The sequence below is a fragment of the Mustela nivalis genome, assembly GCF_964662115.1.
Source record: "Mustela nivalis genome assembly, chromosome: 1".
Classification (NCBI taxonomy): domain Eukaryota; kingdom Metazoa; phylum Chordata; class Mammalia; order Carnivora; family Mustelidae; genus Mustela; species Mustela nivalis.
This window is the reverse complement of record NC_139020.1, coordinates 163,804,940-163,832,466: the sequence shown is the minus strand read 5'-3', so window position 1 is coordinate 163,832,466 and position 27,527 is coordinate 163,804,940. Positions and strand designations below refer to the sequence as shown.

Genomic DNA, 27,527 nt, shown 5'->3' with positions numbered 1-27,527 from the left:
ATGAGAGAGAGAGAGAGAGAGATCACAAGTAGGCAGAGAGAGAGGGGGTAAGCAGGCTCCCCGCTGAGCAGAGAGCCCGACGTGGAGCTCAATCCCAGGACCCTGAGACCATGACCTGAGCCAAAGGCAGAGGCTTTAACCCACTGAGCCACCCAGGCACCCCAAGAAACAGCTTATTTTAAGTCAGTATTCCACATGTTGTTTAAGAAAACTAGTAATATAATGTATAAGAACTATTTCTGTAGAAATGACTAAAATAGGGGTGCCTGGATGGATCAGTTAGTTTAGTGTCTGACTCTTGATTTCTTTTTTTTTTTTTAAGATTTTGAGATTTTATTTAAGATTTTATTTGACAGAGATCACAAGTAGACAGAGAGGCAGGCAGGGGTAGGGTGGGGGGTAAGCAGGCTCCCCGCCAAGCAGAGAACCCAATGTGGGGCTGGATCCCAGAACCCTGGGATCATGACCTGAGCCGAAGGCAGAGGCTTTAACCCACCAAGCCACCCGGGCGCCCTCTGACTCTTGATTTCGGCTCAGTTATGACCCTTGGGTCTTGGGGAATCTGCTTTAGGATTCTCTTCCTCCATCTGTCTTTCTTCCCTCTTCCACCCCGAAATCAATAAATAAATCTTTTTTCTTTTCTTTTCTTTTTCTTTTTCTTTTAAGAAATGACTAAAATAAGACAGTGTGACAATTGGTAAGTCATTTCTTTCTCTGGATCTCAGTTTCTTCACCTATGATATAAAATGGATCTAAATACCTTTTCAGCTCTGAAAATTTCTTTGAGTAGAATACTTCCATCCCTACTCATGCTAGATAAATGGGAGCTCCTGGGCTAGTAGACTTACTTTGGGCATCCAAGTTGAGAGTAGCCCCCTGCTATGGGATGCTATCATACATTAGCTCGTATGGGTGTTTTGTACCTTCTGTAACTGGCTCATATGTGTCAAACCTCCAGGCAAGTACAAGAATCTGTTTCTGTACATCAGGAATGTTAGTCACCAGAGAATTATAGTAAGGTAGTTAAGAGAACAAAAATTAATTGTTTGTTAGAGATATAAGCCCATTATTTAAATGTTGTACTTCACAAGAGGTGCTAAAAAAAGATTTTCCTGGTTAAAAAAATATCAGACCTGTGGTTAGATTTCATGATTTTGTAAAGCTTGGGGATTAGCAGATTGTTGCTTGTCCCTGCCCTAGAGGAAGAGTGATAGCCCTTTTCTTCCCTTTAACCCTGAGAAATACAGAGAACATCTGGTTGCCCCTTAATGAATTTATGACAGAGTAAGACAGCCCAATGCTACCCAGGCGAAATAAACAAAAATAGGTTGTTCTGGGATTCTGTGAGGATCCCTTAAGTACTTTTATAAATAGAAGTGTGCACAAAACTTTCTTGGCCTTCTACAGGGAAGTCATTTTGAACTAGAATGCAGAGGAGACCTGAATTCAGCCTTGTCCTTACCACCCACCAAGTGACGTTGGGTAGATATCTTCCTGTTTCTGTGTCTCAGTGTTTTCATATGTAAAATGAAGGACTGAACAAAAAAACTAAAAACAAAAAAACTAATGTCTTTTTTGAACAAAAAAAAAAATGTCTTCTAGCAATGAAATTTAAATTATACAGAAATGATATCTGTAACATAAAAGTTCAGTGACAAATCACCAAAAAAACTGCCCCCCCCCGAAAGCGTTAGCTTTTCTTTGGGACAGTCCCCTTACTTTGCAAGCATTACATAGTGCAACTTAAATATTCTCAAGAAAAGTCTAGAATGTATCCAAATCAGGTCAAGAAACATAGTAAGGAATGAGCTTTCCTAAATATAGGAGCTCGTGCAACAATCCCTTGTAGTAAAGTCAGACTGACTCAAGGATAAGCTTTTCCCTGCTCAGGATCACATTCAAAACTACAACATGATATTGTGGAAAGCACACTGTACTGGGAGTCAGAATACTCATCGGTTATTCTTACTCAGTCATAACGTTATGTGACCTCGGGTAAGTCATTCACTATCTCTAGACCTCTGGTTCCTTACTTAAAGAATTAAATTGAATCAGATGATATCTAGATCCCTTTTATTTCTAAGGTCACGTGAAACCTGGTCTGCCCAATTGCAGTCTGAGAGTACAGTCCTCTACAAGACTGCCCTCATTCCTGACATGAACAGGAAGTTCAGAGAGTTCTTAAGAAATCTCTGGAAAGTCTCACATAATTTACCTCAAGCTATTATACTCACAGTTACATTTTAGGAAAGGATACAGATCAAAAATAAAGGAAGATGCACAGGTCAGAGTCTGGGAGTGTTCCAAACATGAAGATTCCATTGTCCTAACCTCCCAGCATCCATATGTAATAGTACACATGGTGCCAATCAGGGAAGCTCATCTGAGATTCAGTGTTCACAGTTTTTATTGGCTTTCATGTCATAGGCATGCTTGATTGATCACCTCCTTGAAATTGGTCTCCAGTACCCCCATCCATGAAAGTCAGGTTAATACCATGTGGCCCCAGGGACCACTGTGAGTCACCTCATCAGCTTATATTATGTAGTGTGGTCTGAGGGCCTCTCACCCACAAAGAAAAGACACTCCTATTACTCAGGAAATTCTAAGAATTTAGACTTATCTCCCAGGAGTTGGGGAGAAAAGGCCAGATTTCTCTTTGGGCAAGGCCAGATTCTTTACTATACACATGATTAAATTAATTTTAGCAAATGTCTCTTAAATACTCTTAGCCCTTGGTACGCAAGGGTGATGCCCTTTTTCGACTGTGTTTCTGCTGACTAGCACAGGCTAGCTCAATGTATGTGCTTAAAATTGGTTTAATAGACTTAGGGCTACAGTGATGAATGAGATACTGTCTCTGTCCAAAAATTGTTTATATTCTAAATTGAAATCGTGGCTGAATTCACAGAGTCATCACCATTCATCAGACAATACCTTCTTGTATTCTCTGTTAGTTTCCTCCTGAACATTGTGCTTTGACTTTAGGCCATCCTAAAGACAGGAAGTATACCACAGTCTGTCACATTTGGCAGAACACTGCAACTTGGGCTTGAGGTCATGACTGTACTGATTGTATTTCTACCTCCCATTTCTCCCTGATGATAGCCCATTTCCACTAGTTATGATTGAGGAGACATTTCAGTCATGCTGGCTCCAGGGCCATAGAGCTGTCAGACTCGATTACTTCCATATTTCCAATATTACATCTGCCAGTTTATCTGGATCTTAAGCCACATGAATCTCTTCTAAGCCCCACCCTCCACAGGTGATCTGGGTCCCACCTTTTTTTTTGCTCTCACATTATCCCTCTCTTCTCCATCACTGATTTCTTCTTTTTGAGAGGATCACATCCATCCATAAACATCTCCCATTAGGGGAATAATAAAGTAAAAGCCAATCCCACTGAAATTGCTCTTGTCAAAGTGACTCCATGTCTAGTTCTCATCTTCATTTTCCCATGTTCTTATCTTGCATGATTTCTCAGTAGCTTTGATGCAGTCCCCCCCCCCCCCTGCAACTCTCCTTCTTGAAACATTTTTCTTTCTATGCCTCAGTGATTCTGTTCTTGCCTGGTTTTCATTCCGCCTCATTGGTTTCTTCTCACCTCCTTTGCTGGCTCCTCCACTTCTGCTAAATCTCCACATATCAGTGCCTTAGAACTTGGTCTATGTACTTTCCTTGGTGATCTCAATTAACCCACACCTATCTCCTGCTCTGACCACTCCTTGAACTCCAGATTCACATTTCTAACTCTTCCTTGACATCTTTATTTACATGTCTAGAGGCATCCTAATATAAGATAGCCAAAGCAGAACCCTGTAAATTTTTGACCTCCTTTCAGTTTTCCCCAAGCAATTCATGTAGGACCCTACCTGCCTCTTTGCCTTCCTACCATCCTAGCTCTTTCTCACTGGTAAGGGCCTTCATATGTGCCGTATCCTCTGTCTGAGATGCTCTTCCCCTTGTTTTTGCATGGCTGGCTCCTTCATGACAGTATAACTGAAATTTCCTCAAGCATCTAATCCAAAATTTCCATCTAATTACTGACTACCGCCCCTGCTTCTTTAATTTTCTGCATAGCACTTACTAACAGCTTAAGTCATTCCCATCTATTTCTTTCTTTGGCTCTTCCAGTAGAACGTAAGCATCTTCCAGTAGAACGTAAGAGAACAGGGTCTCTTCACTGCTATATCTCTAGGGTCTGCAGAGTAGCTAGCACCTAGTAGCCATTGAATACATCACGGATGTACTAAAGAGGGTGCATCTTTAGTCATCAGGAGGAGAGTTAAACAGCAATAACAAAACTATGTCTTCCTGCTTTTTATTATGATCATGTGATAGCAATTCTATGCAAATGACAGTGATTAAAATACTCCTTCTACGCAGACAAACTATTGCCCTTCTCCTCCCCTAGATATGGCATTGCAGTACATATTTGTTGAATGAGTTACTAGATGGAATAATTGTCTTTAACAGCCCTTGCAGCATATTGGAGTTGGTGTTGAGATCCGATGAGCAATTTTGGTAGTGTACAAATGGAAGGGATACAAACCAAAGGGTATTACCTGGGTCCCAGCCAGAACTCTGCATGGTGCGCTGAGCCCTTAGCTGCTGTCACTAAGTCACATTCCATTCCTCACAATCAAGCCCCTCTTGCTGGCTCCTTTCTTCTGTGGCTTTGGCAGCTCAGACTGAAAGAGCTTCTGGCCGAGTCACAAGCCCTAAGAGCTATTCCTTGCCCAGTATTCTCAGTCAAGACCAGGATAGACCATGACTAGTTATTTATCTACCTTTCTCTTTCTCCCTCTCTCTCTTTGCCTGCAGCTCCACCCTTACAGCTTTCATTTCTCTCACTCTAGAAGAGGCCCTTAGTGTTGGTTGAGGGGGAGATTAGTAGAGGGCACACCTTGCCTTATTGTCAGCCAGTCCCCTAGCCAGAGATGGATTAATTATAGAAAACAAAGAGCAAAGTCATTGAGATGGGCCCAGGCTAGCTGCTTGCCCAATTCAAAGGGGTAGGGATGGGGGCTGTAAGAAGCGCTGGCTATGTAGCTGAAAGTAGGAAGGTGAGTCGCAAAGCCTTATCTGGCTAATGACAACTTAGTCTCAGCCTAGCTGGACTGCCCCCTTTGGAGCTGCCCTAAGAGTTGGTCAGGACAAGTGACTCCATCAGCTCTGAAGTGCTTCAGGGAAACTGTTCTCAAGGTGGCAGTGACACCTGGTGGCCAGTGATGGCCAAAGCCTCCAAGCTATATACCTTTGAAACCTCCCTACAGGCTCTGCTCTCCCATCCCCCACACACCTTGGGGGTCTGTCTTCTGGGATCTGAGCTGGGCTTTATAACCCAGGGCTCTAGAGTGGTGTATGCTGCTCCTGAGACTCTCGGGAATCAGGGAGAGAACTTCAGGTAGAAAAGCTTTTAAGTCATGCCCATAGAGGTGGCATCCTGGTGCTCTCCTTTGTGTGGCTAATCTTTTTTCATTTCCCATTACACTGTTTCCATTTTTGTTATTTTCCTATAAAGTCTTCCAGAGTCAAAGGGCTGAATTGCTAATGCAGGGATTTCAGACACTAACACACTTTCTATTTGGCTTGTGGGTTATACCCATGAGGAGTGATTCTAAGTAATTCCAAGTATTACACGTCTGATGTCCAGGAGGAAGACAAGCCTCTTCCCCTACCTTGAGCAGGTCAGATCACACCTGCAATATTATTTCCAGCCTGAGGGTCACAGGACAAGGACAAGGACAACCTCTAACTCTAATTGCAATGTGCTCAGAGGAAAGAACCAGGAGTCTGAGGCATTTGGCAAATCTTTGAGTAAAAGTTAAAGGAGCTCCAGTTGAATAGCATAGTTTCAAGAAACCCATGACTTATTACCTTTAGCTCTCTCGTGGCTGTCCTGAGAGAAGACTGATGCCAAAAGGCAAACCTGCTAGAAGACAGGAGTAAACTCTAAAACTAGGAGAGGAAATGGCTGAGAATGGCTACTCTGAGAAGTAGTGTGTGGCTGCCACATCATTGCTGATGTTCATTCAGGTGCAAGATAAGCCCCTAGTCAGGAATATGACCAAAAGGTGGGCTGGGGGCTAGGGCTAATGGAGCAGGTAACTTAAAATATCCTTCCAGATCTAAGATGCTGTGTGCTAGCCACTGGCCTGGAAAGGGCAGTGATATGACCAGAATTGAAGGATTGAGGTCCATAAACTGGTAACCTCTGACCTCTGGTGGGACATTCTACCAGTCCTTTTAACTGGTTCTCTGAACTGAAGAGATACTCAAAACATTTCCAGATAGATCTTTGCAGATGCAGAGGCTTGAAAAGATGAAGTCTCTTGAGTACAGGACACCAAGATTGAGAAGGGATTTCACTGGGGTCTAAAGTGCCATGTAGTTAAGGAAGGGACACAACTCAGATCCCAAACATGGGACTAAGAAGGACTTACATAGCTTAGAAGAAGTAAATTTAGGACAAATGAAAGGCCTTCCTGCTTCCCACAGCAGGACTGGCTTTAGGGAATTTGTTCCCCAGTGAGTGTAAGCTGAAAATGTGAGGAGATTTGAGGCAGGTTCAGATAAAGTCACTAGTGGCCAGATCCCTTAACAGACTATTAAGGGAAACTGACTATTTTGGGGATGTCTTAACTTTTAAGGGACATCTTTAATCACTTGAAGCTGACATTCTGACCTCGGGTGACCTGGCCTTTAGTGCCCCCATAGGTCTCATGGACTGCCCCCATGGGACATTTCTTATGTCTTTAGGAAATCACTGATTATGGGAGGGCCTCAATCCAGAAGATGAGCTCTGCCCTCAGAGTAGCAATTGACCTCATGAAAGGAGGAGGAGGAGGAACTCATCCCTGGGAACATTTTTTAACCTTTCAGAGGAAGAAAGGTGGGCACTGGTAACTGCTGGAATGATCTCAGAAAAATCCCGAGGTGCCAGAAAACATACTGTCCCCTTTGCTCTGACTGAACCTACAACCTCCCGACCACATTCCTTCCTGCTGCCTCATTCCCCTTGGGGTCCTAGACCGAGGGAGTGAAGCCTGGGGGAGTTGATCAGAATAGCTCTATGGCGTGTCCAGCAAGGAGCTTGGCCTGGCCTCTTTCTTGGGGCCAGACCCTGAGACCCTTTCCCAATTTCCTGTCTCAGATATGCTGAGCAAGCACAGGCCTTCCTCCTTGGTGGGGGCAGCTGGACTCAGGCCAACAACTCTCAAAAGTTGAGTCACTTAGTGTCTTTCCTTCCTCAGCTTTCCATCCTGCTGGGACCTCAGATAGGAGCTCCTGTCTCCCAGTTTGTCTGCTGAAAACCACAGGATAGCAAATGAAAGGTGCCTTTGACAAAACCCCACAAACCCTCATCCACGGGCTTGGTGTCTCCTAGACAAGTGATTTCCTGTCCATTCACTTCAAGAGCTAATATTTATTGCTCCAAAATGACTCTTCTGCATCTTCAAGGTCCTCGCTGGAACAAGTCAATGACATACAGAGAGCATGGTATAACCCAGCCCAGAATCCCCTACACACTGAGCTACTATGTACCAGATGACAGGAAGCCACCCAACAATACTTTCTACATTAATGCATTAAATTCTAGAACTTCATTAAAGCTGCATTCCTTTGGTTTGATATTTATTATTATCGAAATAATAACAATGATGTTCACTTATATCGTTGCTTTGCCTAGCACTGTACAGTTTACAAAGCACAGACATTACTTTGAGCCTCACCATCCTTACATAATATGGTTTGGGTTGGTATATCTATCTCCATTTCATACTTCAGCAAAGAGAATGCAGATGACTTGTCCGAAGTCATACAATGTATAAGCAAGAGAGCGGAATCTTCTATGATCTACAATACTATGCACTATGCCTTTTTCATGTCCCCATCAGAGCACTGGGGAAGGTAAAAATGGAGAAAGCTGGGCCTTTGTGACCTTGTGTAAGGTCAAACCCAACTGCTAAACCTGCCAACCTAGAGGAGTTTCTGAGCTACACCTACCTTTTCTGCCTCCCTGACTTCTCAGATTGCTAAAACCCAGTGGGTTCAGCAAAGTGGGATACCAGCCCAACCAGCTTTGATAGAAAGCAGTAGCATATTCTACTTGCCAAGCCTTTGCCTACAGACACCTCTGCTCAGGCCCAATAGCCCTGGGTCTTGCTGGACTCAAGACTCTGCAGCTAAGAAGGGCTTGTCTCCTCTCCTCTCCTCTCCTCTCCTCTCCTCTCCTGCTTTAGATAGACATGTAAAGAACTGAAAAGTGCATGGAAGAATTAATGGAAACCCAGAACCAGAGGGCCTGTAGAAGTCCTCTGCCTGTAAATTCGTGACCTCCTCCATAGCATCTCTGACCAGAGTTTGTCATGGCCCTCCTTTAATACCTCTAAGGCCAGGAAACCAAGAACCTCACTACTACCCAAGTCAGTCCTTGACCTTGATCAGATCTACATTTGACTAACTTTGACCTTCTACTCGGTCCCAGCTTCCATAATTACCTCACTTAATCATTCCAATTGGTGTGCTTGAGGAACTGAGAATCATAAATTAAGTAACTTTCCCAAAGTCACATGAGGAAAGGTGTCATTTCCATACTTCTCACCATCCTATCTGTTCCAGGTACCCATTTTTTCCCCATGTACCCATTTTAATTCCACCAGTGTCCTCCTTAAAGAAACACCCAGAACTGGTTGCGGTGCTCTCTTGTGAGGCTTATCAGCTGAAAGAGCATAGGACCTGAGCACTCCCCTCCTTGAGACACTAAGCCCCTCTAGGTGCATCAAATTTTTGGCAGCAGCATTGTCATTCTGTAAAGCCACAGTTGATTGGTTTTTTCCCCTTGTGCTACTGTAAAGTCCGTTTCTTCCCCCCTTCTTTTTTGGGTTCAGCTGAGCACAAACATTGGACTACATATTACTACCTGTTTGAATCAACTCAACTTCCTGAGGAAAACTGCAGCTCAGTCTGGCCGTGGGCTCTTGCTGTGGGTTGGCTATAGGCCAGACTTTGGCAGTGACGCCAGAGTGGCCAGACTTCCGTGGAATTCAGCATCTCAGGCAGTTCTTGGTGACCGGAGACAGATCCCATGGTATCCAAACCCCACGGGAATAGCCCTCAGCCCCAACAGATGGATGGCTTGTGGGTGGAGCTAGAGAGTCTCAGTCTAGCAACGGACAGTCCTAAGGGACTATTTCCCTACCCCTCATAGTCCCTGGGAAGTCTTCAGTCCACAACCTCTGTGGAGCCAGGAAAGGGTGAAGCTCCCTAGGCGCCAGACAAGGGTGGCCAAGGCATATTCCCAGGATCCAGCTCAAACGACTGCCTCTGGGAGCTCTTCCTCTGAAGCTTTAGGAAGGGAACTTTTGGGCTCAGTTCATCCATATCTTATTTATATATTTCTGAGGCTGAGGAGAGCCAGAGCCAGCCTTCCTTGGTATGATTACCCCTGTCAGCTCATCCAATGAGTATCTGGAGTTCTACTGTTAGAATTTAATCTATGAGATTGTAAAGGGTTTCCCCCACCCTCAGAATCATAAATTGTCAGGATAGAAGGAACCATAGTGTTCACCTAATCTATCTCATATTTAGTGTAGGAATATTCTCTACAATATCTTTGTCCTAATTCTCTAGCCTCTGCATGGACACACTCATCTCCCAAGATAGCCTCTTCCACTGATTTTACTATAGAAAGTTCTTCCCATAACTAAAATTCTGCCTTTCTGGAGCTTTTGCCCATTGGCCCAGGTTCTACTCTCTTGTTATGTGGTCTTCTATAATCCTATCTAAAAAATAACAATTCTTTTGGAGGAGTACATCTTAAGTTGTTCCTGACCAATGTCTGAGGTAATTGGCAGCCATCAGTGGTATGGGGAGAGGCCCCAGGAAAGGAGACTGTCAAGAGCCAGTCTAATGACTCCACAAACTGTATGAATTTTGTTGTCTTTCATCTGAGTATCCTTCTCAGGCATGAGAAAACATAACACTGATAGCTTGTCGGGGAGACCAGAGGAGGCTTTACTATCACAACTAAATAAAGTTCTCTGAAGCCTAGGAATAGAACACTTTAGGGGGTATTCCATCAGGGGAGTAAGACTTGGGTAGCAACAGAGTTTCAGAGGAAATTCCTCATCAGTATCACCATCATCTGTTGCATTTTACTTAGCACCTACTGGGGCCAGATGCTTATAGATATCTAGATAGATATATACTTAGCCCCGTGCTTGATGGTGTTGGTAAAATGATGATACATCCTGAATTTTCCAAAATATTCCTAATTCCAACTGTTTTAACTTTTTAAATAAATAGTTCCTGTTCCAGGCCATGTATCTCTATTTTTCTTTGAGAACAAATTTGTTAGGAATTCGTGAGAAGATGAAGACACATAGTCTCTTCCCTGAAGGATCTGGCAGTCTTCTTGGGAGCTTCATCCCAGTCTTTAAGATAACAACACAGCACTATGAAGACTCTCTTCAGTAGTATGAGTCTTTTAAGTGCTGTTTCAGGCTTTCAGAGAAGAGATCACAGTCAAAAGGGGCAGTCAAAAGGAAAGATTTCATGGATGAGGTAGAAAGTGACTTAGACGTCTGGGATGTATTGGAAGGGATTGGTAAAACAGGTGAAATGTATTCCTGGAGGGTAACGTGGTGTTGCCTCACCTAGATAATAAAGAGTGAGGGGTTGGGCCTGGAGGGAGCAGGTGTGTTTAGGACATGAGTGAGAGAGAAGGCTAGGAAGGTCAATTTCAACCATGCTGAAGCAAGTTTTAGGGTTTATTTTGAGGGGGGGTTGTTTGTTTGTTTGTTTTAATTTGACAGACAGAGATCACAAGTAGGCAGAGAGGCAGGCAGAGACAGAGGAAGTAGGAAGCAGGCGCCCCGCTGAGCAGAGAGCCCAATGTGAGGCTCGATCCCAGGACCCTGGGATCATGACCTGAGCCGAAGGCAGAGGCTTTAACCCACTGAGCCACCCAGGCGCCCCTGAAGCAAGTTTTAGATGTCAGCTTGAGGGATATGGCTGTCATCCTGTTGGCAATGGAAAGAACATGGGAGCATAAGGTTGCCTAACCTCACAGTCCAGCTGCATCAGCCTCCACTGTGTAACCCTGGGCAAATTACCTTAGTTGGGGCTCAGTTTCTTTGTCTAAAGATAAGGGATATTGATAATATCATCTACCTCATAGAGGTCTTATGAGGTTTGCAATACTTCATCAAAGTGTCGATCATGTTACCTGGCACATATGTAGTGTTAGCTATAAGTTATTAGGGCACTAAAGTGACACAGTTAGGGAAGGAATGTAGGAGGACACTAAGTAGCACAGAGAGGATAGATTGGAGAGAGAGGAGACTAAAGCATAGACTATTCTGGTAGTAGTATAGTATAGTACTGTAGTATACTATAATAGTACTAGTAGTAATATAAGCAGAATAGTAATAATACTATAATACTATTACTATAGTAATAATACTATAGTAATATAAGTAGTAGTCTAAGCAGTATATAGTACAGGCTTGACCAGCAATGGTCAGGAGAAGGTAATGAATCATTCATTCATTCATGAATCATTCTCAATTTAGATGTTGAGAGGGAAAAACTGATGGGTCTTTCTGCTAACTGGGTAGTGTGGTCTCTAGCTGGTGTGTTGGGTGTGGGTATTTCGGTGTCAGAGCTCAGACCAAGCACCGTTGTTAGGGTCCGTGATCAAAGGAACGAGACTGACACAAAGCGAAAATCAAGCAAAGCTTTATTTCGCACCAAGCATCGAAAATCAAACTGACGGGTAGGAGCCATCTCTTGCAAAGAGACAACAACGATGACCCTGACAAGGTCACTCCCAAGAAGGCCGCTCCGGATGAGGCTGCTCTGGACAAGGCCACTCTGGAGGAGGCCGCTCCCAGGACGAGACCACTCCTGACAAGGTCGCTCCCCGGACAGGGCCGCTCCCAAGAAGAGGCCACGCTGGACGAAGCCGTTCCCAGGACAAGGCCGCTGCTGACGAGGTCACTCCCCAGATGGGGCTGCTCCCCAGAATGATGCCACTCCAAGGAGGCCACTTGCAGCGGCGCCGCGACCTGGGGCAGTGAGGCCACCCATGTCGGGGCCGCGGGTCGGTGGTGGCGAGGCCACTTGCTGTGGTGAGGCTGCTGGCGGCGAGGCCGTTTGCCGTAGCACCACTGCCTAGGACTACGATGACCAGGACCACCATGATGGCCACGATGCTCTGACTGTCCCGAAGACTACCCTGACAGCTATCCCAACGGCTATTCTAACCGCTATCCTAACAGCTATTCTAAAGCTATTCTGACTCCTCCTACTACTCCCCCCAACCCCAGCCTCACAGACTAACATTTATAGAGGTGGTTGAGACCAGCCCACACAGGTGGCCAGTGGGATTTCAACTCACCACAGTAAATATATGTGCACCCCACTGATTGGATGTCTCCATCTGGCCTGGCCCACCCCTATATCTGGGGTTTGCAACTAAGTTCCTCTGGCTAACCAGGCCCTTACACCGTGACATTGCTTGGAAGAAAGAGAGGGGGAGTATTGGTGTGCTTGCTGTGATCCTTGAGAGGGTGGGGATTGTAGGTAGAACAGCGCCCTCTGATGTGATGGCACTTGGGACATTTCAAAGATCCCCTGCCTCCTACTGCCCTAATTCCTTTTAGTAGGAAAGTTTTAGGCAATGTTGTTAAAGACCTGGGCACTGGAGAGGGTAACACTTCAGCTCTCCTTGAGTGAGCTGAAAACAGGCCTTTCTAGGCCGGAGAGGAGATTGATGGTCAGAATAGAAGGCCCATAGGAAATGGGGAACTGGAGAAAGAGGATTCATGTGGGAGTAGGGCTGAGGGGGTACGTCACGAGGGAGAGAAGCACTGAAAGAGGAAGTGTGAGAATGCTGAAGACATGCTTAGCCCATTTCACAGCCTTGCCCCTGCAACTCCCTCTGTGACATCACCATTGACACACTTGGCAACCCTTGGGCTTTACAGAGTATTTCCCTTGTACTGAATTTAAGCTCCAAATGTTCACTGCCTTTAATTCAAATGTTAGACAAACTGAAGTCACATGAATCTTTGATCCTGTCAGGGCATAATCAGATGATAGCTGGGAGGAGAGGAAGCATGGGAGTGGAACCATGTTGTTGGATAAAATGTAATTATGCTATTTGAGAAGGAAAAACAGCTTGGCCTTGAACACTTTTATAAGCATTAACATCTTACTCTTTCCCTCTTGGGAAGGGGGCTTTGGGGGAAACAAGTGCCCCCCTCCCTCAAGTCCTTCCCTGTGGGAGTTCCAGCCCAAAGAGTGGATCTGACTCCCGAGCCAGCCCCAGAGCTAATCCTACCCCAGAGTTAACTCCATAAGAGAAGTGAAGCAAGTTTGGACTTACCACCTGGTCTAGCCCCTGCTCTTGGGGACCCTGGAGTCACCTAAAGCCCAACCCACCCTCTGGAGTTGGGTGTTGATCTTCTCTTTGCTTCAGGAAGCCAGGTCTGTGAGTATGATGGGGAACTAGACAGCAGGTAGCCACCAGAGAAGAAACCAGTTGCTCTTAGGAGACTCAAAGCTTCTAGATAGACTGTTAGAGGGAGGAAATGAAAAGGGGGATTATGGAGTCTCAGACGCTGCCTGTCAGTGTGGGACTAAGCCCGGATAGCCGAGGCCTGTGCTCCAGCAACATTTCAGAGGTTGAGAACACCTCTGAGGTGTTTCTCGAACAGCAGAAGCCTCTAGGCCAGATCCCATGGTCCCCATCAGTTCCCACTGCACACATGCCACAAGCCACAGGGTTTCTCTTTGGAATCTGTTCGGAGTTTTGTTTTTATCTCTTTTGCATTTTGTTTTCCAGAGTGGAACACTTAAGGATCCGGACTTGAGCAAGACCCCACCTCAGCGGCCAGCCCCCCAAGGTTGTTTACAGTATATTCTCGACTGTAATGGCATTGCAGTAGGGCCAAAACAAGTCCAAGCTTCTTAAAGTGATTGGTAGTTCATTTTTCAAAGCAGAAATTTTAAGCCAAAAACAAACAAGGGAAGAAAGGAAAGCGGGGAGGGGAGCAACAGACCCTCCCCTTGGTGCCGTTTCTGCGTTCTTTCAATGCTGACTGGACTGTGTTTTCCTATGCAGTGTCAGCTCCTCTGTCTGGTTGTTTACCTGTTCCTGTTCGTGCTTGTAATGCTCACTTATGTTTCTCTGTATAACTTGTGATTCCAGGGCTGTTTGTCAACAGTGTACAAAAGAATTGTGCCTCTCCCAAGTCCAGTGTGACTCTATCTTCTGGGTGGTTTGATAGTATTTTTTAAAGTATTACATAATGTGGGGTGAAATAGGACTGGGGGGCTAGACAGGGAGAAACAAAGACCACAAAAATAAAACCCAACTCCTCTCCTTCTCCTCCTACCCCCAGGCTCCGATTAAGTCACCCCCCCACCCCCTGCTTACCTCCATGAGTGTGCTTGGGATCTTCAGTGAATTGTGCTTTTTGCTTCCTTTCTGCATGACTAGGGTAAATAGATAGAAGTTTAAGAGATTTTTCAAGGTCTAATTTCCTAGCTTCATCCGTTGAATCTGAAGGCATCCACCTTTTTTCCCTTTGCTAAAATTTGGTGCAGTTTGAGTTTATGTGATAGGCTGGCTGTGCCTGTAGAGCTCTTGTGTTTTTAGTGATGACATGAAATATAAAGAAAAAGCTATTTCCAGGAATGTGTTCTGTATTTGACATCCCAGTGTACCTTATTTTTTATTATTAACTAATTAGCTATGAGATTAGACAAAAAAAAAAAAAAAATGGGGCCGCTGATGTGCAATATCAAAGTGAACATGTGAGTATTTTCTGTGCGTTGATCTCAGTCCCCCAAGTTGTTTCTTTGTTGCTGTTTCTGAATTGGCCATATTATGCGCTTCTGTGGAACTGAGGCTGCTTTGTATTCCCCAAAGCCTGACCTATGTACAGAGATGATTCTTTAGCAATTTTGGACATAGGATGCAGTAAACCACTGAAAGTCTAAGGAAGGAGTTGACCATTCTGCTCTTGGCCTCTCCCTAGGCAATCATGAGACCAAATCAGAAATGTCCCATTTCACAGAGGGGTATACTGCCTACAGAACTCTGAGGTGGACTCCTGCTTTCATTTTCAGCTGTTACAAGAGCCCTCTGGAGGCCAGAGAATGAGAGGCTTTATCTTTCCTCGGAAGAACTGTCTCTGGTTTTAGCTTGTGTGTGTTTGGGACAGAGTCTCCACAGCCATGTGGCTATTGAAGAAACCTCACCAGTTTGTCCTCTTTCTCTGACATGCAGTTACTGGGCAGTGATGAGACAGTTAATTAAAGCCTCGGCTTCAGTGCCTCATCTTGCCATCTCCTAGCCATAACTGGGATGGGCACTGAGTGGTCTCCTCTAGCACTGTGGTCGATGGGAGTTCATGCCAGCAGTTTGGATTTTAAAGAAGCTCTACTGTTACATTCCTCTCACTTCCATTCTGATATGTTACCGTTCTGGATTCCAGGTCTGAGGAATAAATAATGTTGATAGTATGGTGTATGTGTCAAGGGCATGTGCCCTAGTTTCTCTGTTGGCTGCTGGCAAATTCTGAGGCTACAGGGAAATGCACTGAGTGTGAGTGTTCTCATCTGTGATCCCTCCCTTAGATGGTGATGGTGGTCGGTCTGTTGTAAATATATACATATATGCATTTATGCACTTCCAGGTGGGTTGCATAAGAATCAGGTCCTTAAATACCTCCCAATCTGATGAAATGGTAGAAAGGAATAGAGCAACATTTCCCAGAATGGAGGAATACATTTTCATTTTTTATTTTTATTTTTTTGTCCAAGTGGTGAGCTGATGGTGGTGTTGCTTCTCTGCATGTTATCAGTGTGAACATCCAGGTGCTTTTCATGTGATATTTGTGAGCCACAATACAAAGTTGCCATTTGAATTCAGTCAGGCTCCAGGGTGGTGTTAGCCAGTTTCTCAGGTTGGGGAGAAACTGATTAGGGCTCCTACTGCCAAATGCAAGCAGGCAGTATGACCTGACTATCATGTGCCCTCAGGCAGCATGCTAAGGGCCAACTCTGTGGCCTGGGGGACATCCATGTCACAGTATAGGATTGCTGTTCAGGTGTTTTGTATCCATTTCTTTTCTGATGTTGTCCCCTTTTTTTGTACCAATCCAGCTGGGAAAACCTCAGCCAATGCTGGAAGTGTGATTTAAGTACCTCTCTTTTGTGACTCTCTTGTACAGCTTAATGTGCAATAAAGGAAAAGTTATATCTGTCTTCAGTGTTAAGTTGTAAAGTTTCTGGCTATTCAAGCATCTCTGTCCAAGTGGGAAAGAACTCAGGTTCCTGGTCTAAGAGGCTGAGCCATCAACCTGCTGTACTTTACAAGAAAAGGCTGATACAGATGAAGCCAGACTTTGGAAGAGGCAAAAACTGGCTAACGTGAAAGATGCTGATCTGTCGTCTTCATCTTTACTGGTTATCTGATTTGAACTTGGAACTTCAAGTTTTCAATCCAAAATTCCATTTATGTATTTATGTAAAACTAACTCTGGTATTCATTGATAACTGATACAGTGGAGCCCATGCCATGTAGCAGGGAGATGGGCTGATAATCTTGGGTGCATAGTGCTGTAGATGGATAATTCTGCCTCTGCAGAGGGTATAGGTATTCTGGTGTTTCTAGGATATTAAGTTACAACACAATTCCTAGCTGCTCTTGGGTTTCTATAAGCCTACTCCTTCCAGCTGGCTCATGAATGTGGACACTGAGAGTGAGACATGAGAAATTGGATCTCTCAGGCTAATTATGCATCATTTCCACTAGTCAGTATGCACTGACGAGGACATCTTTTGAATTTTACTATGTCAAAAGATGACTAAGGAACCACCGCCCCCCCCCCCCATCTTAGCAAAATCTGAGCAATCAGGTATCATGCTTACTGCCTGGCATCTCCCAGAGGAAGGATGGCCTTTTCCCCCTCCAGACCACTGGATGGTTTTCTGTCTCCTGCTGAGAGAATGGTATCCTGGTCCTTTGGGGGGTGGGGGTGGAGGTGAGGGGCTGCTTCTTTCTTTCTGCTGTCTTTTGCACCCACAACATCTCCAGGGGAGAATAGGACTTGGATTTCTGGAGTTCACCACACACACCAGAGAGGGAGTAGAGCCCCCTGAGGATGGTACTACAAGACAAAAGAGCACATGGAAACAGAAGATTGCCCCTAGTCATGTGCTTGAGTTAATGTTAAAATGAAGCCCTGGGGGGTGGGGGTGGGGCATGGCAATCAGGCATGTGCTGGTCAGGAGCCGGACACAGCCCAAGTTCTGTAAAAACAATGCAAGTCTATGATCATTAATGATCATAGTTTTTAAAGTTTTTAAAGAACTTTCTTGTCCATTAACATCTTTGAAACACTACTTCTTGAAAGACAACTAAGACTCGGGATTACCCTTTCATAGTTTTATGGTTAGAATCACCAAGTCCCAGAGAAGTGTGCTGACTTGCTTGGAGTCACTGAATGACTGTCTTGACTTTGTGACTCCAAGACCTGTGCTCTTTCCACTGCCTTGTACTGCATCTATAGTGTGGAACTTGAGACCTAGTAAACTATGAGGCAGGTTACCCTCTACCTGAGAAACCTCTGGGGAAGTAGGGTGGGGTCCCTCTGGTCTAAGGGGCCTTCTGTAAAAGAGCTTCTGATCAGGGGCACTCATCCCATGGTTTCTTCCTTGTCCTCCTTACTTCTGATGTGCCTGAGGTGCTGTGTCTCTGAGGAGGAGCAAGTAGTGGCAGATGTATGAGGGAAACCAGGGGCTGGCTCTGGAGCCTGACAGAGCCTCGGGTGGCTTCTTGTAACAGAGCTTATCCTTTTGGTGATTAACTAACCTCACCCTTTAAGACATAGATTCTAATAAGGAAACCCTTTGATACGGTTAAATTATGAAGTTTTTCTTGTACTGAACCTAGGGGGCCCTGGGCAACCCCAAGGAATGCAGCCCCCAGGCAAGGTGATGCCTCCACGCCGGCCTCCCCCTGGACCATCACTGCCACCTTCCTCCTCTTCCTCCTCCTCCTCTTCTTCCTCCACCACCCACGGAGATGCACCCTCCAGCAGCAGCTCCCTGGCAGAGGCCCAGCCACCCCCGGCTGCTCCACCACAGAAGCCCCAGCCTCACCCACAGCTCAAGTAAGAGACAACTCAGCAGCTCCTTCCCCTCCCTTCTTCCTGCCCCTCCTCACAGGCCTTAGGCTCCAGAGCTGCTAGAAAGCACCTTCACTCAGGCTTTCTTCTACCGATATTTTTGTGGAGCTTTTTTGGATTTTGGTTTTGGGTTTTTTGGTTTTATTATTTTTTTTTTTTTGGTCTGTTTTTTTTTTTGTTGTTGTTGTTTGTTTTGCTTTGTCTTGTTTTGTTTTGTTTTGGTTGGGGACGTGGTTGGGGGTTGATTAAGGAGGGTAGAAAAGAAGGAAGTGAAAGTCCAAGGTCTAGCTAGAAGCTCAAACCCTTTCTTCCTGGGGAATGCCAATAAGGCAGAGTCACTGCCCCTTTCCTATTCTTATGTTAGCTAAGGGTTCTTTCTTCCTTCCTTTCTTCCTTCCTTCCTTCCTTCCTTCCTTCCTTCCTTTCTTTTAATCCTATCTCCTACTCTTTTTTCCATTCCTTTTCTGTGTGTGCGTGTGTGTGCGTGTGTGTGTGTGTGTGTTTCTCCCTCTCAAAGTTTAAAAAAAAAACCCTCTTTCCTGCCTCTGACTCACAATTTAGAGTGTGCAATCAGCAAGGCTGCCCAGAAGGGAAAGTAGGGGAAGGCGTTAAATCCATTTCAACTTGTTACCTTCTGCTTTGTCAGAAGGAGGTCGGTTTCTGGTATGGTCATCAGAGGAGGGTCCCAGATAGATGCCCGGAGGAACTCCCATTTTCTTGGGCTTCCTCACTCCCTAGAAGCCCCCACCACACTGGATCCTGCTTCAGAGGAAGAACTGAGGGCCACTGGAAAACAGTAAAGCTGTACTAGGGATGGACAGCAACTGGATGTGGATGGCGATCAGTTCTACCCTCTCCCCTAGATCTAGAGATGCCTCCTTCCACCAAACAGAGACAGCTATAGCCTTTCAGGGGTGGGAATGACCCATGAGTGCTTCTCAGAGTGAGAGGTGATGGGCATCTTTAGGGAGGGAGAAAAGGAGGCCACTTAGACATGGTCTAGTCATTGTTTAGATGAGTAAACTGCTCAAAGAGATTTGATTAATTTTCTTTCCCCAAACCACTCTGCTAGTTAGTGGCAGAGCCAGGATTCAGGCTCAGGTAGTCCAGATGACCACTTTCTCTGGGTCTTCCAGCCCTTGTGGCTGGAGGGACATCACCCACTCCTGCTCCCCAGCTCTGGCCAGTGGCACATTTCACATCTCACCTGACTTATAACTTCCCCTCAATCCAAATGTTTTCTGCTGCTGACTTAAAATCTCTCTTGCCTTCTCATTAGCCGCCACTGGCCCCAGTCTGAGAGCAGATCTTTGGGTTACCATTGCCTTTGGGCTGAAGTTGTTGAATAGAGCCGTCACCTGGCAACAATCAGGAGGCTTATATCCAGTGCCCCTGGCTGTGCTTGCAGAGGGGTCCCTCCCTCCCAAAGGCCAGCATGTTGGGGCCCATTGCCAACCCTAATGGAAGGCAGGGTTTCTGTTCACAGTCACTGCAGGAGAGAAACTGCTCACACTCCTGTAGAGGGGAGTTTTGGGGGCTGCATCCCGAATGTAGGGAAGGGTTGGGAGCCCTAAGACATCAGGTGAAGATTTCTACAGCCAGAAACTATCAGGAAAAAGACACAGTGAAAGTCAAGGAGACATAGCAGACTACTGGAGATGCCAGACCTTATTCTCTTCTCAAGTACTTGGCTTGGCCTCCCCTCAATCTTCTTAACCAGTTTTTTTTCTCTGAATCCCTAGTCTTTCAGGGGGAAATCCGGTTCCTAGAATATGTGTGATTTGGGTTTTTAATTAGAAAACTGCTTAATGTCCTTATGTGTACCAGATATGTATCTCGTTTGCCTCTGGATACCCCGAACTGCACAGACCTCATATTAGAGCTCCTTTGAGGAAGGCTACAAAGAATGGTCATGTCCATTTTAAGAGGAAGTAACTTGAGGCCTTGGTTTATTCCAAGTTTATTTGGAATCAGAGAAAATAAGCGGAGTATAAAGACCTGAAAAGGCTTGAGGAGAGTATTTTACCAAACATCTGCACATCACAAATGAGAAACCAAGACCCAAAGAAGCACAAGAACGAGTGAAGGGCAGATCCAAGACTTTACCTAGGTTTTCTGATGCTGGCATTACCACTTGACAATTAATGGAAAAGAGAGTACAAAGAGCCTATGGTCCCCTGGCTGCTATATTTCATCAGAAGGGAAGGGTGTGAGAGTCCTAGATTCTTACTTACTAAGTTGGGACCTCTGAAATGTAGCCTGTGGGCCATTTAGTTTAGCTTAAGTATAAGAAACAGTCTTTGAGTCACTCCTCCTTCTTTCCCTTTTCTCTTTTTCCCCTTTTCCCTCTTTCTCTTCTCTTTTCCCCCCTTCTCCTTCTCTCCCACACTGCCCCCATCCTTTCCTATCTTAACAGCACTGAAGGTGAGGATAATAGCACAGGGGCCTCCCGGGCCCTGGCAGTACTCCATTGCTGACTTTCTCCTCCATCACCCTGGTCTCCCTGGGGTGGGAGTGGGGGTTCGGTTGTGTATCCTCATGTCACCGTCTTTCCCTGCCTCACTGGGAACACCCCCTCTCACGTTCTTTCTGGTTTTTATCTTCAAGCAAGTCGCAGTCCCTGACAAATGCCTTCAGCTTCTCTGAGTCCTCCTTCTTCCGGTCTTCAGCCAATGAGGATGAAGCCAAAGCGGAGACCATCCGGAGCTTGAGGAAGTCCTTTGCCAGCCTCTTTTCAGATTAGCTCTCCAGCTACTCGGGGGCGGGGGGCACCTAGCCCAACTGGGGAAGTTATCTGAGACATTTACCAATAGTCAGCCACGCTTGGTGATATCCCAAGACCTTGATGTGTGTGGTCCCTTCCTTTGCTCTGTTGTGCTAAGTGATATTGTGCAGCTCAGAAAAGACCATGTGAAAGTCTCAGGGCAGGTGCCTAACCAGCAAGGAACCCCTGACATCAGAGAGAATAGAGCTGCTTTCCTGTAGTCCTGAGAGTTTCCTCTGAGGTCATTGTTAGCTGTGAGTATAGTGGCCTTATTGTGATAGTGCCCTCATGTCTTATTCTTCTTCATAAAACCAGGATTCCCTTCACTGAGGACTCTGAGCTTACCCTAGCTCAGAGGCAGTGCTAAGCATGCCCCCGCTTTAGTCAGTGCTGCCTGTTTGGGGACCATATACTTACTCCAAAATGCTCTTGGCTCTAAGTGTTAGGAACCTACCCACACTTGGATCCCTTGTCATACCTGTTTAGCTGTTTAAAAGACACCTGTGCAGCACAAGAGATTCCTCTACTATCATGGTAAAGCACCTTTAGTCTGTCGATATTGGAGAGAACAAGGATCTGCAGTCCCCCCGCTCCACGTTTTCTCTTCAGTTCTTAAGTGCGTGCAGCAGTGATCTCGAGCTCTGAAGCTGCACTGTAGAGAATGCATGCCACTGTAATAGCAGTATGCCAAGTTTTGTGTTCATCTCCAAATAAATGTTAAGACCTTTGGTGCAATAAAAGCAGCAGCATTAACCAGCATTTGATTCAGCCATGAGGTCTCCCCTAGGCCACCCTTTTGGCTGAGAGAGTATATGTGAAGCATATGTGTGTGCTTGCAAGTGTAGGGAAGGGAAATGTCTAGGAGAGTGACGCTGTTTGTGCCAGTATGCTTGGGAATGTGTTTATGTGTGAATGGCTATTTGCAAGTGGTTGAGAGTACGGCTATCCTTTAGATGTCACTTATGTTGGGCCTCTTGACATCTCCTGGTGAATGCTTCCTGCAGGACAACTGAACTTTCTTTGGTGACTCAGCATTTCTACCAATTTTACTGAATTTGTAGACTTTCTAATAAGCATAACACCCTTGATCCTGTGGCAGCCAATTTAGACCTACTTGTCTGGTCCATCAGTCTCCTCAGCTAAAGCCATATGAGGGTGCCAATGAAGCTGGACCCACCTGCTCTGATGAGACGTGTCTCACAAGCCAGCCTCAGGCCTCCTAAAAAGGTCTGCAATTGAGGGTGGGCTCCAAGAGACTTTGCCGTGGCTTCTTCACAGCTCACACAAGAGTAGGTTCCCAAAGACCACAAAGTCCTGTGAAGATAAGCACCACATCTGCACTAATAAATGGAAACCAGTGTATTTTTTTTTAAAGAGTTTATTTATTCATTAGACAGAGACAGCAAGAGAGGGAACACAAGCAGGGGTGGGGGGAGAGGGGGAAGCGGGCCTCCTGCCAAGCCGGAAGCCCAATGCAGGGCTCAATCCCAGGACCCTGGGATCATGACCCTAGCCAAAGGCAGATGTCCAAAGACCAAGCCACCCAGGAAACCAGTGTATTAACATTATATCTATATAGTTTCCAACACATACCATCCTAACCCAACAAAATAACACTCAGCCAAATGCCACTATCTTGCTAACCCTCGTCACAAGCAATAGATGCTGAGAGGCCAGAGAATGAAGTTCTCTGACATCAGAGTCTCCTTTCTAAGTCATCCCATGATTTCAAGGTTCAAGGATCTAGAACCCTACCTTCTTCTGCCACTTGTAGTCACTTCTGCCCCCTACCCCAATTCTAGAAATGTTTAGTAGAATGCATTAATTTCATTGAAAAACATTGAACGCTTACTATGAGCATAAACATTGTGATGGAGTAAAAAAGTGTTTACTAATACTTCTGTAGTGCCTACTAAGTTTCAGGCACCATTCTAAGCATTTAACCAATACCAGTTTATTTATTCTCTCCAGAATCCTGTATCATAGGTATTAGTACTGTTTTATAAATGAAGAAATGGAGGCACATCAAGATTCAATAACTTGCTAAAAATTCATTCAGCTGGAATGCAGTGGAACTGCAATATAGCAGCATAAGTCATGGCTTTGACAATTTTGCTATATTATTTTTTATTTAATCTAGCAAAGGAAACAAGATATAATTTTATTAAATTATACATAATGTGAAAGCAAAATAAGAAATAAACATAAAAATTCTTCACACCCATACCTTCCTCCTTCCTTTACCTCCTCTATACCTATTGATCCCAGGAAAGGGGCAGTGGGAGAAGGTCAGAGAATGTGTATCAGTGTTGACCCCTTGTCCTAGAACCATGAGTAACATACACAATGTATCTTATTCTGATTGAATATAGTTCTGGTTCTTAAAAAATTACTCATTCTTCCACATGTGATGTCAGACCAAAAACCACAAGTGGCTTATTTAGAAAATGAGTCAGCCAGGAATTGCTAGGGTGACAAAAAGGGGAGGCATTTACCATAGGTCATATAGCACCCTGGTCCAAAGAACACATGGATTCTATTCAACCCTTAGTAATGGAGTGGGGCCAGAAGTGGGGGGAGTCCCATTTAGAGACACCTCTCTGGTATGTAATAAAGCTGGCCCCAGAAACTAGGAAATTTGCCACTCAACAATCAATAAATATTTGATGAATATCATGATTAAAAAAATGATCTAAACCTGGAAACTCCCTGGGTTGGTGATAGTCCACTACAGATCTTGAAACCTTCAGTCTGTATCTGTAGGCCAGTTGTGACCCCTCTGTAGTCCTGTAGGCAGCTGATGGAGATTCTCTACCCATATCTTTACCCTAGATTAATAGAGATAGAACACCTCATCCCTGCCCTCACAGAACTCTCCCTTTCCTTGGGTCAAAATTAATTCTACTTTTTTTTGTTGTTCACAACTTTTTATTGTATACTTACAATATTATTAAGCTCGATAAATTTTGTGGGAAGAATATAAAAATGAGTTAAGCAAAGATTCTGCCCTCATAAAGTTTACCATCCAGTAGGGATGCTATATGCTATATATGTATATATGTATATATACATATATACAAATAAAAGGAAGGAAGTGGTCAGTGCTGTGAGACATATGCAATCAAAATGTTAGTTTGGAAAAAAATTAAGCTTGATAAGTATTGGTGAGGATATGGGAAATAGAACACTTACATTTTGCGAGTGGAAACATGTTGGTATTACACTTTGGGGAACAACTTGGCAATATCTAATGCACAAACCCTATGACTCAGTAATTCCATTTCTAGACATTCACTCTAGAGAATCTCTTTCACATGTACTTAAGAAGGCAAGTAAAATAATATTAGTCACAGGACCATTTGCAAAAAATGGAAAAAACCAACTGTCTCTCATGGGGGAATTATAACATAAATTGTGATTTACTCTATTCCAGTTTTACCAATTTACCAAATTCCAGTTTTACCAATACCATTTACTGTATTGGAATTGGAATTCTGTATTGGAATTGGAATACTGTATAGAAGTTAAAGAAAAATTGTAATACTGTATAGAAGTTAAAGAAAAAAACAAAAATCAGGGCACCTGGGTGGCTCAGTCTGTTAAGTGTATGCCTTTGGCTCAGGTCATGACCCCAGGGTCCTGGTATCAAGCCCCACATCTGGCTATCTGCTCAGTGGGGAGTTTGCTTCTCCTTCTGCCCCTCCCCCTGTTCATGTGCTCCTTCTCTCCTCTCTCTCCCTCTCTCAAATATATAAAATCTTAAAAAAAAAAAAGAAATAAAAATATTTGAAGAAGTTAGTTAAATTCAGGTAAGATATGGGAAGAGAATGAAAAAGATGAGCCAAAACCAGAGTAAAAGCAGTAGGTGTTGTGGGAATGTAGCATACTTGTAGCTTGGGTGGTCAGAGAAGGGGGAACCCTACTAGTGAGTTGTGAGCAGCCCACAGGATGAGGAGACATCCCCACTGGGGAAATGGGGTGAACACATAAAATGCAGTCACCGAATTTTACAGCTGGAGGTTTCATCTAGTTCTATCCTCTCATTTTACAGTTGAGAAAATTGAGGTCCCGGCAACTTAAGGAGCTGGCCAAGGTCATGAAGGAAGTTAATAATAACAGTAAATGAGTCTCAGTACTAGGTATCTGATGGGCCATTCAAGACACTGTCCTTCATGAGATAAGTGAATGGATGTCACTTCCAAGAGCCCTCCAGGGAGGGAGAGGCTTTTGGGCATTTCAGAAGCCAGAAAAGAAATGGGAAGAGACAGTGTTGGGCCACAGGAAGAGCCTGGAATCAAATCTGAGTTTAAATCCTGACTTGGCTAATTATTAGTTAGTGACTTTGATTATAGTTTTCTGTGTCTCAGTTTTCTCATCTATGAAATGAGAATAGTACCTTGCTGAGGAGATTATTTTAAGAATTAAATGAGCTAAGCTTCTTCAGTAAATGATGTTGGTAAAACTGGACAGCTGCCTGCAAAAGAATGAAACTACACCACTTTTTTTTTTTTTTAAGATTTTATTTGTTTATTTGACAGAGATTACAAGTAGGCAGAGAGGCAGGCTGTGGGGGGCGGGGAGGGAAGCAGACTCCCTGCTGAGTAGAGAGCCTGATGTGGGGCTTGATCCCAGGACTCTGGGATCATGACCTGAGCCGAAGGCAGAGACTTTAACCCATTGAGCCACCCAAGTACCCCATTACACCACTTTCTTATACATAAAGGTAAACTCAAAAATGGATTAAAAGCTTAAACATAAGAGCTGAAACCATAACATTCCTAGAAGAAAACAGGCAGTAATTTCTTTGACATTGGCTATTGCAACATTTTTCTAGATATGTCTCCTGTAGCAAGGGAAATGAGACAAAAGCAAAATTAAACAAGTGGGACTACACAGAAATAAAAGCCTTCTGTACAACAAAGGAAACCATCAACAAAACAAAAAGGCAACCTAATGAATGGGAGAAGATATTTGCAAATGATATATCCCATAAGGGGTTAATATCCAGAATATATAAAGAACTTACACACACACACACACAGGCAAGTAGTCCAATTAAAAAATGAGCAGAGGATCTGAATAGACATTTTTCCAAAGAAGACGTGCAAATGACAGTATGGAGTTTCCACAAAAAGTTGAAAATAGAGCTACCCTATGACCCAGCAATTGCATTGCTGGGTATTTACCCTAAAAATACAAATGTAGTGATCCAAAGGGGCGCATGCACCCAAATGTTTATAGCAGCAATGTCCACAATAGCCAAACTATGGAAAGATGCCCATCACCAGATGAATGGATAAAGAAGATGTGGTGTGTATGTGTATGTACATATGTATATGTATGTGTGTGTGTGTATATAGTATATGTATATGTATGTGTGTGTATGTGTGTGTATATATATATATATGTATGTGTATATATATACACATACACACACATATATATACAGGAATATAATGCAGCCATCAAAACCCCACCGAAATCTTGCAACTTGCAGTGACGTGGATGGAATTAGAGGCTATTATGCTAAGCACAGTAAGTCAATCAGAGAAACACAGTTATCATATGATCTCATATGATATGATCTCATATGAGATCATATGAGGAATTTGAGAAACAAGACAGTGGATCACAGGGGAAGGAAGGGATAAATGAAACAAGACAAAATCAGAGAAGGTGACAAACCATAAGAAACTCTTAATCTCAGGAAACAAACTGGGCGTTGCTGAAGGGGAGTGGAAGGGAAGGGATGGCTGGGTAATGGACATTGGGGAGGGTATGTGCTATGGTGAGTGCTGTGAATTGTATAAGACTGATGGATCATAGACCTGTACCCCTGAAACAATACATTATATGTTAATAAAAAAGACATGCAAATGGCCAAAACACATAAGATGCTCAATATCACTAGTCATCAGGAGATTGCAGATTAAAACACAATGAAATATCACTTCACACCTGTCAGAATTGCTAAAATCAAAAACACAAGAAATAACAAGCTTCTTTAAAAATTAAAAATAGAACTACCGTACGATCCAGTAATCTGCTACTGGGTATTTACCCAAAGAATGAAAACACTAATAAAAAGATATATGCACCCCTATGTTTATTGCAGCAGTGTTTACAATAGCCAAGATAAGAAACAACCCAAGCATCCATTGATAGATGAATGGATAAAGAAGACAGAAAGGATGTGGGAGATCTGACTGGCAGGTTCCTGGCTTGTTACTAAGTCCTAGTGCTCTGTACCAAGCATGACCTCTGCAGGTCTCTGTCCTCTGCCTCAGGCCATAGTGAGAACATGTGAATAGAGGACGAAAATTTCTTCTCGCCTCAGTTCTTGCTCTCCAGAATTCTCCTTCATGTCAAAAGTGCTTCTCTTGGGTAATCCTGATCTCCAAAAGCTAGATCAACATTCAACTATTTTGAACAACAAGGAAGACAATCTGAAGATTAAGAAAATGATCTGCACAGTTGGAGGGAGAGAATTCAGCAGATGCAAGGCTTATTTTGACAAATGAAAGCACACCTACTTAAAGTCCCAAACACTC

The 27,527-nt window shown here is 44.2% G+C and overlaps 1 protein-coding gene across 1 annotated transcript in view; it reads left to right on the top strand.

Moving 5' to 3' along the window:
* SYN2 (synapsin II) overlaps positions 1–21,735 on the top strand; it is a 210,545-nt gene extending 188,810 nt beyond the window's left edge. Inside the window, exons 11-13 of the mRNA XM_082749434.1 lie at positions 13,859–13,919; positions 17,978–18,197; positions 20,820–21,735. Coding sequence (XP_082605560.1) covers positions 13,859–13,919; positions 17,978–18,197; positions 20,820–20,955 — 417 coding nt within the window. The 3' untranslated portion in view covers positions 20,956–21,735. The remainder of the gene's footprint in view (positions 1–13,858; positions 13,920–17,977; positions 18,198–20,819) is intronic.
* Positions 21,736–27,527: the final 5,792 nt, after the last annotated feature.